Source organism: Sinocyclocheilus grahami, unplaced genomic scaffold, assembly GCF_001515645.1.
Source record: "Sinocyclocheilus grahami isolate Dianchi unplaced genomic scaffold, SAMN03320097.WGS_v1.1 scaffold1210.1, whole genome shotgun sequence".
Classification (NCBI taxonomy): domain Eukaryota; kingdom Metazoa; phylum Chordata; class Actinopteri; order Cypriniformes; family Cyprinidae; genus Sinocyclocheilus; species Sinocyclocheilus grahami.
In genome coordinates, this window is record NW_015506389.1 from 74,970 (window position 1) to 86,180 (window position 11,211).

General features: G+C 42.0%; 1 protein-coding gene across 1 annotated transcript in view; it reads right to left on the reverse strand.

The window, feature by feature from the left end:
* LOC107568054 (zinc finger protein 347-like) overlaps positions 1-11,211 on the reverse strand; it is a 41,413-nt gene that overhangs the window by 16,500 nt on the left and 13,702 nt on the right. The window contains exon 4 of the mRNA XM_016253902.1: positions 8,536-8,588. Coding sequence (XP_016109388.1) covers positions 8,557-8,588 — 32 coding nt within the window. The 3' untranslated portion in view covers positions 8,536-8,556. The remainder of the gene's footprint in view (positions 1-8,535; positions 8,589-11,211) is intronic.

An 11,211-nucleotide genomic window follows, 5' to 3' on the forward strand; every position in this document is an offset into this window, starting at 1 on the left:
CTCTAATAACCGCATTAGACTGCATTAATAACTGCGTAAGCCAGCATATCAATGGCTCGAGCCTCTGTTATCAGCTCTAAAATGACGTTATGGAATTTGCAACGGAAGGTTTGGGATGAGGTGTGTAAAAAAGTTAGTTCAACCCACACAAGATTTCAGGACGGAAACATGTCAAATGTCTTGAAACAAATGATCTGAACAATGTCTTGATGTGTGGTTGGGACTCCAGGCCGTTAAAATTATTAGAGAAATAATGCACTCCCGGAGGTGGTTATGTGGCCACAACTATATGGTATGGTCTTTCTCAGTTCTCAAACTAATTAAGAACTATTAGATTTTTATTGACTGAACGCAAGCGCTTATTCCGATAGAAAACACTGTATCAGTTTCCACTGATTAAGAAATATTTTTGTTTGCTTGGGTGGTAATATTAGGTCTATTATATTAATAGGGAAGGGGGCCCAAAATGTGTTTTTTCTACGTCACGAAAATAGGTAAATCCGACCGGACCTGCCATCTAATGTGTGTTTTGGCCATGTAATGTTGCTGAAATTAAATATGTTATTACCTCTGAGTCAGAGCAGTGATCATGGAAGAGAGAACACAAGCAGACAGCGCTGGAAGCTGCTAATCCTCATCAGTAAATCGGTGTAAAATAAATAGAAATCATGATTCTGTCTGAGCTATGCGTTTTAAAACTAACACTAACTAGTGTAAATGTAGCCTAACAGATGTGTAAACTGAAGACTATTTGAGCTTTATTAAAACTAGTTTGCACTGATTTATTATGTTGGTTACATTTTGTTCCTTTGTGCAGTGGCTCAGGAGATGAGTCTTTGAGTTTGTATAAACATCAACAAGCTGAAAAATAAAACCAAAGTTTTTTTTTTAGATAATGTAATCTTGTTAAAATTTATTTCATAAAATTGGTATCTAAAAAAGTATCGTTCAGGAACTGGTATCGAAGTCAAGGTATTGGTATCAGTATCGAAAAATTTTGAATGATACCCAGCCCTATAGAGTAGTACTGCATTCTTCATATCTTCCAAACATCTTTAGTTTTATCATATTTATAAAAGAAAGATACAGCTTTACGATTCTCTCCGGAAACAGCCAAGCTCCTGGAGACACACCGTGGGCGGAGCTAAAGAGTGACGAGCACTTGATCTCTGATTGCCAACAAAATACAGACATTTGATGCCGTTTGACTTACCATCTGCAGTTCTGAATCATGACTGGGATCTTTTATAGCTGGGACCGCTCCATCTTTCAGTATCAAACAATGTGCAAAAATACAGCGTCGAACTGGGCCTTGTTTATAAAACGTTTGTCAACAAACACACTTGTGAAACTCCGTTGCTGCCCCGGAAAACAAACTGCATCCACTCTTTATGTAACGCTGGGTTCTTTGGGAAGCTGAACAAAGTTATCTTTCCCTTACAACCAAAAACACACTTCTTTGGAAACATTCTTCCCGACTCCCGAGCGAGTCCCGTGCAGCAGTGCTGCCGGATGAAGTGCGTTGATGGGCGCGATCTCGCTCTTGCTCTGGTCGAATGCATGCGCGGGCAAGTTCTTCCCAGAGAAATGCCCATATAAGGAGTTCCACCCTCACTTACATCATGAAGAGACATGACGTTTTCACGATCGAAAAAAAACTCTCAGAAACTTGTACGAAGCCGGAAGTAAGATCTTTCACTTGTGAAACTCCGTTGCTGCCCCGGAAAACAAACTGCATCCACTCTTTATGTAACGCTGGGTTCTTTGGGAAGCTGAACAAAGTTATCTTTCCCTTACAACCAAAAACACACTTCTTTGGAAACATTCTTCCCGACTCCCGAGCGAGTCCCGTGCAGCAGTGCTGCCGGATGAAGTGCGTTGATGGGCGCGATCTCGCTCTTGCTCTGGTCGAATGCATGCGCGGGCAAGTTCTTCCCAGAGAAATGCCCATATAAGGAGTTCCACCCTCACTTACATCATGAAGAGACATGACGTTTTCACGATCGAAAAAAAACTCTCAGAAACTTGTACGAAGCCGGAAGTAAGATCTTTGGCACAGAAACTTTTTTTTGAAACTTGTGAGGAGGAGAGTTTGAGTGGCCAAAGACTCCAAGGATCACAGCTGGAGAATTGCAGAAAATAGTTGAGTCTTGTGGTCAGAAAGCCTAAAAAAAAAAAAAACCTACTGTTTGGGAGGGTTTCAAGAAAAAAACTAGAAAAGAAAATGCTCCCATCCAAAAACAAACTCCAGCATATTTATTTGCTAGACACGACTGGAACTTTAAACGGGACTGGGTTCAATGGTCAGATGAAACTAAAAAAAATTTGCTTTTTAGCAGCAAACACTAAAGATGGGTTTGGTGCACACAGGGATAAAAAAGTACCCCATGTGTACAATGAAATATACTGCTGGATCTTTAATGTTGTGGCCAATTTTTCTGCCAGAGATCCTGGATATCTTGTTATATCTTGGCATAATGAATTCTATAAAATACCAATGGATAAAAATTAAAAACTGACTAGAATGTCCATGCTAGAAATCTTATACTGGGCCATGGTTGGATCTTCCAACAGGACATTGATCCACAAACAAACATCAAAATCAAAACAAAAATGGGTCACTGAGAACAAAACCAATCTTCTGCCCTGGCCAACCCAGTTCCCTTTCAGTCAGTCACGTTCAACGTTACGTCAGTGACTGACGAATTGGGATCTCGCCAGAGAACGAGACGGTGTGTTTTGATGGCGTGCTGCAGCTCATCAAACTGTGGTCGCGCTGCGACCTCCCCTGGGCGCTTCAGCACTTTTTTTTCCTAAAAGAGCACATCTAAAAGAGCTCCACGAGTGACACTGTGTCTTTTAAAAGATGGCCTTCCACTCATGTGTTTCTGGATGTGTATGCTTCTTGGCTCCGTCTGATGGTCACAATCACTGCATCTCGTGCCTGGGCTCTGAGCACGCTGAGGCAGCGCTCGTGGATGACTCATGTTCTCGTTGTGGGAACATGACCATCGGGATGTTGCGATCGAGGCTCCTCGTAATAAAACGAGGGGGAGTCCCCCTCCCCGTGCCCCATTCTAGTTCCTCTGTCTCTCAGCAGCGGAGGACTACTTCGGCGTGTGGCCAGGGCGATCTGAGGATTACAGTGAGGGCTTCCCCGTTGAGTGCGTCTCCGCGGGCCCCTCACTCCTGTAGCACATCACACCCTCTGGTGTTCCGTGATGAGGAGGCTGAGTTCCCAGGGAAAGTGGGGCCCAGCTTTTCATTCAGAACACCGGCAGATGACAGGATGTCGATCACTGCATCGGGGTTGAGCTAGGCTCTGGAGATGAAGGCTCGGCTGCCAACGGACCTTGTCCTGCAGGCAACGAAAGTCACTGCGCGGTCCCTGGGTCAGATGATGTCCACCCTGGTGGTCCAGGAATACCACCTTTGGCTTTACTTGGCAGATATGAGGGAGTACAACAAGCACCGCTTCCTGGATTCCCCAATCTCGCAGGCTGTCATCTTCGGCGATGCGGTGGAGAGCTTCGCCCAGCAGTTCTCCGACCGCACAGAAGCAGACGGAGGCAATTAAGCACATCCTGCCCCAGCGGCCCGCTGCTGTCAACCACCCGCCGCCGGCTGCAGCTCCTCCACCCGCTCGTCGTCGAGGGCGCACTCCCGCTGCCTCCGCCTCCGCTCCAGCTCGGCCTCAGCAGCAGCCTTCCCACCAGCCGCAGTGTGGAGCTTGCAGCAAGAAAGCGGTCTCTGCCCCTGCCAGGCCCGTTAAGTGCCAGAGCAAGCGGCATTTCTGAGACGGGCAACCCGGAGACTCTGGATCCTGCTCTTCAGGAGATTGTGACCGCACCACTCCTTCCCCCGGAGGAGGGCCGATTTGAGAATCTTTTGTTCCCTTTCAGTTTTGTTCTGCCACTGGCTCCCCAGCCAGTGGAACCCAAACATTTAACAAAAGAGCAGTTTCCTGTTTCTCCGGGTCTCAAGAGGGCGAGGATAGCAGTGTGCGAGTCTCAGCCTCAACACTCCCGTCCCCCTCTCCTTTTGCCAGAGGGCAGCAGGGCCTGGTTTGAGGAAAATCGGGAGTATTTTGAGGGCCTTGCCTTCTCACGCGCCCCCTGCCCAACCATGGAGCCAAGTAAGTGTTACACCGCACACTCAGATCCCACTCCGGGACGCTGTGCCTTCCGGGTCGTGTCCCTGCGCTCCACCTCGCTGCCCCACTGTGGGTACGTCGGTGGTTCCCCTAGTCCCGCTTGTTCGGTTCCTGTGGGCCTGGCTAGCGCTCCCCAGACCGTCTCGCTGGCTCACGAGAACCATCAGACTGGGATATGCGATTCAGCTCGCCCGGCGTCTTCCCAAGTTCAGGGGCATTTGGTTCACCTCTGTGCCGAACAAGGATGCTCCCTTCTTGCGAGCGGAAATCGCAGTACTGCCGGCGAAGAACGCGGTAGAGCTGGTCCCTCCAGCCGATATGAAATCGGGGTTTTACAGCCCCTACTTCATTGTACCCAAGAAAGGTGGTAGGTTACGACCAATCCTGGACCTGCACGTTCTGAACCAAACCCTCCACAGGCTCCCGTTCAGGATGTCAACGGAGAAACGTATTTTTCGATTTTTCGTTCATCCGCTCAATTGGTTTGCAGCAATCGACCTGAAGGACGCGTACTTTCATGTTTCAGTTCTCCCTCGACACAGGCCGTTTCTCCGCTTCGCGTTCGAGGGGCTAGCATATCAGTACAAGGTCCTCCCCTTTGGGCTGTCCCTGTCGCCTCGTGTCTTCACCAAAGTCATGGAGGCAGCCCTCATTCAGTTGAGGGAAAGAGGTATTCGCATTCTCAAATACCTCGATGACTGGCTCATACTGGCCCAGTCTCGAGCACAGTTTGTGCGAACACAGAGACGTGGTACTCAGCCACCTCAGCTGGTTGGGGCTTCAGGTCAACTGGGAAAGGAGCAAATTCTCCCCCGTGCAGAGGATCTCTTTTCTCGGTATGGAGTTGTACTCGGTCAATCTAACAGTGCACCTCTCAGAGCACGCTCAAAGAGCGCTAAAAAGCAGCGTCAAAACCGGTGGCAAAAAGGCAAGGAAAAATCTAAAAGCCGCATAATTTGATGGTGTCCTGAGTATTTAAACTGGGCTTTTGGACACATCCCAAATCTTAACTTGACCAATTAGACAATGTCTTAGCTCAGGGTGTTGTATGTTTCTCCTCCAATACATAAATCAACATGTCATCTCATCAGTCACATGGTTCCGAATTTTCCCACTCTTGCAGAGTATAATTTTGGACATGATTTCTATAAGAAGAATATGATACATTTGACAAAGAATTGATTGGAAGAAACGTTTCAAGCAAGAAGATTCAAACACACACATACTAAACATGAATATGAACCCTTAAGCTATTCAATAGTTATTAAAAAGACATACACAATAAGTGATTAGAACATGATAGTCCAATGTGTGGGTTACATACATGATATGGAGTTAAGCAATGGACTGATATTCGTTTATAAGTCTTTTTGAGTTCATTTTGGTGCATCTACATCTGTAAAAGACAGTTTCGGTGCCGTTCTGTGAACATAAGGACATGGTCTGTGAAGACCAGAGGTTAAAAGGTCTCATAAGGGGGGCATTGATAAATAAAAAATCCAACGGCACAACACTAAGCACTGAAATATAGGAAAAAACATAGAAAGGGATAAGGTTTAAACGTCGTCAGAGTTGGTATTGTGGCTTTGCAGAAACTCGCTGATCTGATCATAGACACAGAACAACAACACCCGGACTCTGTTTTAATCATTCTCGGGGACTTTAATAAAGCCAATCTCTCCCGTGAAACTGCCAAAATACAGACAGCACATCACATATCCCACGAGCAGCTTTGGGGCTCTCTGATCACTGTTTGGTTCATCTAATACCGACCTACAGGCAGAAACTGAAATCAGCTAAACCTGTATTAAGGACCGTAAAAAGATGGACTAAGGCTGTATCTGAGGCCGCAAGTGCATCGCATTAAACACTTTCATCAACTTACAGGTTATAACTTTTATTGTAGCTATATGTGTGCTATAGTTTTTCTTGTCGTTTAATACACTTGGCCAAAATATCATGAAACGATGAAGCGCTATATGCACAGGATATTTAAAGTATATGGCTACAACTAGACTTCAAAAGCTAAGACTCTTCTCCTCTCTTCAAGCACACAAAAACATTGAACTTTATAGACAGTGTTTGAATAAACAAAACGCTGTACTTTTTCAAACATCAGTTATTTATTTACCCTTACATTGCGAAAAAGCGGAGATCTGTCTCCAGGCTGTGCGTGGCGTGTCAATCTGATTGGAGGCGGGGTGAAGTTATGAGTTTTCGCTGACAGTTTGAGAATGGCGTTACAAGCTTTAGTGACAAGCTCTTTTAAATGCTTTTCATTGGATAAATATTTGTAAAACCCTCAAACAGACATAAGGAAGACCAGTAGCATTTATTTAAAATAATAATAACGAATTATAATAGAGATATGAAGCTTGGATAATTTTCCACGGCACACCTGACTGGGCTAGGGTATGGCAAATGCCATTCGGAAACGCCGCCCCTGCTTCAGACTGGCTGGAGCTAGGATCTGATTTACGAACATCCTGTTGTCTTGGGCCTTTCTGTGGAATTCGGCTCCTCTTGTTTCAACCATGTTCTTGATCGAATCTTAAATTGTCTGATTCGCTCTGATACCCTACAACCACAAAACCTCCATTGCCACCATCGTCTACTTCAGTCTTCAGTCCTTGTGGAGCTACATTCTGTTTCCAGGTAAAACCATGTTATCTCGTGTGAATTGTCTCCTTCATATTGTCATTGTGTTACTGTGGATTACTAATCAGTAAAATACAACACTTCTTAACTATTGTGCTTGATTATAAGGAGTGAAAATATTTGTAAGGAAAGTAAAATGTAATTGGTTTGGGTGTTTTCGTTTAGGTCCAGAACCACTCTTAATTTTAAAAGTTGTCATCTTGATTTAGATGATTGATCAGTTCATAAATATCATCTACTAATGAGACATTTTATTCCAGGTTGGATCACATCATCTCATGTCTTCATGTTGTTAGTTATCTTTGTATATCAGTCTCTGGTATCAGTGTGATTGTTTGTAGTTTTTATGAGTAAATGCAATAGGAATATCAAACTTTTTTTGTGTGTAGGTGAAGTGTGTACCACCAGCTTCCCTCTCACTAATGTATATTTGCTTTTCCAGAAGTGCACAGAAGTACTTGCAAGACAGAAAAAGAATGGTATTCGAGTTTTAGGTAAGTTTACGTTTTAGGCCTTGTTTCTGTGAGCAGTTTTGCTGTTGTCATGACACTCAGCACGCTCCTTTTTTTCCTGTAGATTATGCATGAGAATCAACATATAATGTGAAACCTTCCTGGCAGTGTATAGATGGCTATATTTTGTTAATTTGATGCATTAAATAATCACAATTCAGTATTGTGAGAAGGAAGACCAATCAGAAACATCATTGTATGTGAGTTTTTGAATGGGAAGTATTCTCTCAGTGTAGGTCAATCAGATATTTTAAAATTTAAAGTCAACATGAAGCTGCAACCAACTTTACTACCATATTGTAACAGCTTACAAGGCAAAAAAGACAAAAACGGATTTTATCCATCAGTGGCTAAATAGATTGTAAAATGTAAGTGGTGCATATGAATAAAGGCAGATCTGAATGTGATTGAAACAATTACAAAATGAACAGATGAATCATTAACAATGAGATTAGTAACATACATTAAACCCTGAACTTGTAAACACACACCTATTAAACTCTGAAAGTACTCACCTCATATTCTGAAGTGTAGTTTCAATGGAGGGACTGAAATTTTTCAGGTTTCATTAAAAATATTAGAATTTTTGTGTTTCGAAGATGAATACAAATCTTATGGGTACGGATTGACATGAGGGCGAGTAATTTTTTCCCTTTTAAGGTTACCCTGAAAAGTTCTTGAAATGCACAACTTCCTATTGCATCTCCTGGACCTGAACCCATATGCTGACTGTTTACTGCACTTGTTCGTAAGAGCTGATAAAATGAAGTCTGTTTACTGCTGTTGTAGAACAGACAGACATTAGAATTCAGCATGATACTCGATCCATTCAAACAATCAGAATCATTATAATTGTGTGCAAGTTTGTACTTTGCACTTACTCCCGATTTTTCTCAACATGCAGACAGAGGATCTGGCAGTCAATAAATGTGAAAACGTAACTGGCGTAACTTATTTGAAAAAGTAACAGTTTTTTTTTTGTAAATTAAAATGTAATCACGTCACTTGTAACACGTTACCTCCAACACTGAAGGCATAAATATTGTTCTTACATGATTAGAAATAATATTAGGTTTACATTGTTAAAGATGAATCAATATCTCTAACCCACACACACATTCTATAATGGCTTTTTCTGCCATTAAAGCACTTTAAAACACTTCAAGAGTCCATAAAAAAAAATACTCCTTACTATGCAAAAAGCACACTTACCACAAACAATATGAGTTAAGGCTAATAACCATAAGATGCCTTTGGTTTGCTTGCTGTGGGAGTAATGACAAACATATTAAAGCGTGTTTGATGAAGCTTTAAAAAGAACTGCACAATGATGACGAGATTATAATAACATATGTATTATATAAACAAAAAAAATAAATAAATTGGCAGAAGTTAGAAACACAAATCACTATGAAAGCTCTTTTAAGATAGTTCACCCAAAAATTACCCCATGATTTACTCACCCGTAACACATCCTAGGTGTATATGACTTTCTTCTTTCAGACGAATACAATTATTAACAAAAGTGTTTTTTGTAATTAGCGTTATTAACAACAACAAAAAAAGCAGCAGCCCTGGCTCTTCTAAGCTTTATAATGGCAGTGAATGGGTGTTGAGATTTTGAAGTCCAATAATGGGCATCCATCCATCATAAAAAGTACTGTATATTGTCAGCTCCGGGGGTTTATTAAAGGCCTTCTGAAGCCAATCGATGCATTTGTGTAAGAAAAATATCCATTATTTAAAACTTTATAAACCACAATCTCTAGCTTCCACTAACTGGCATACACGTGTTCACGAGAGAGTGGCTTCCAGCGGATGATGTAGGCCAGGGTTCCTCAATTAGTTTTTGCAGAGTGCCGAATTCTGCCAACACCAAGCCAAGGGCCATTGACCTATTTATATATATATATATACACACACGCACACAGTATCTCACAGAAGTGAGTACACCCCTCACATTTTTGTAAATATTTTATTATATCTTTTCATGTGACAACACTGAAGAAATTACACTTTGCTACAATGTAAAGTAGTGAGTGTACAGCTTGTATAACAGTGTAAATTTGCTGTCCCCTCAAAATAACTCAACACACAGCCATTAATGTCTAAACCGCTGGCCACAAAAGGGAGTACACCCCTAAGTGAAAATGTCCAAATTGGGCCCAATTAGCCATTTTCTCTCCCCGGTGTCATGTGACTCATTAGTGTTACAAGGGCTCAGGTGTGAATGGGGAGCAGGTGTGTTAAATTTGGTGTTATCGCTCTCACTCTCATACTGGTCAATAGAAGTTCAACATGGCACCTCATGGCAAAGAACTCTCTGAGGATCTGAAAAAAAGAATTGTTGCTCTACATAAAGATGGCGTAGGCTATAAGAAGATTACCAAGACCCTGAAACTGAGCTGCAGTATGGTGGCCAAGACCATACCGCGGTTTAACAGGCCAGGTTCCACTCAGAACAGGCCAGTTGAGTGCACGTGCTCAGCGTCATATCCAGAGGTTGTGTTTGGGAAATAGACGTATGAGTGCTGCCAGCATTGCTGCAGAGGTTGAAAGGGTGGGGGGTCAACCTGTCAGTGCTCAGACCATACGCCGCACACTGCATCAGATTGGTCTGCATGGCTGTCGTCCCAGAAGGAAGCCTCTTCTAAAGATGATGCACAAAAAAGCCTGCAAACAGTTTGCTGAAGACAAGCAGACCAAGGACATGGGTTACTGGAACCATGTCCTGTGGTCTGATGAGACCAAGATAAACTTAATTGGTTCAGATGGTGTCAAGCGTGTGTGGTGGCAACCAGGTGAGGAGTACAAAGACAAGTGTGTCTTGCCTACAGTCAAGCATGGTGGTGGGAGCTACAGTGTGTCTTTCCTACAGTCAAGCATGGTGGTGGGAGCTACAGTTCATTGAGGAACCATGAATGCCAACATGTACTGTGACATACTAAAGCAGAGCATATATATATATATATATATATATATATATATCAAATTGTTATTATTATTTTAATTATTATATTATCGTTGCTTTTGTGTTAAAATAATCACAAGATGAATTTTCTGTTTTTTCCCCCAGTAGTCTGTTTTATTCAAACAATTATGAACATTTTTGCTTTTAGATACAGAAGAACTTTGCCTGTTGAATATTAACAACAAATGAGCAAATCAACTGTTCCTGCTCATTCCCAGACTGGATCTCTTCTCTCTACTTTTCCTAATTGCAGATTAAATTATTAGATTTGTCAGTATTAATACTTTTATGCTTAGATTTTTTGGGGGGATCAAACTGTAACATCGTGTGTCCCAAACAGACACGACACAATAAAAAGTATCTTTCCATGTAGTTTTTGTCCTAACCATCTGCGACCGCGACACGTGACAATAAGCGACAAGCGATTCTATTTTAGGAATGGTTTTTATTTTCTGCAACATCGCGGCAGGAACAACATACAAAATATGACATTGATAATCTCAGGTAATGATTATGTGCTTTATTCAATGTTAAAAGGGTCTAATGTGAGTTTGAATATTATTTTGCGTTATCTTTATAGCCATAGTGAAAGCAACAATAGATATTTTACCTCAGATCTTGAAAATAAATTAAAGCAAACTTTTTACCTCAGATCTTGAAAATAAATTTAAGCAAACTTGTACGTTAAAACTGTGAACTCACTGCGAACCAACACGTGTATTCCATAAAGATATCAGACACTCACTCAGTCAAAACTGTTCAGTCCATTCACATTTTAATAATCTATTTTCCGTGTCCACTTTTCTTTTCTACACACTTGCCATGTTTTTGCTGTCACATCATATCTTCACTGGACATTGAAAATCATTTGAAAGTTGTGTCAGTACCTTATAAATAGAACGAGTCAGCAGTTTACT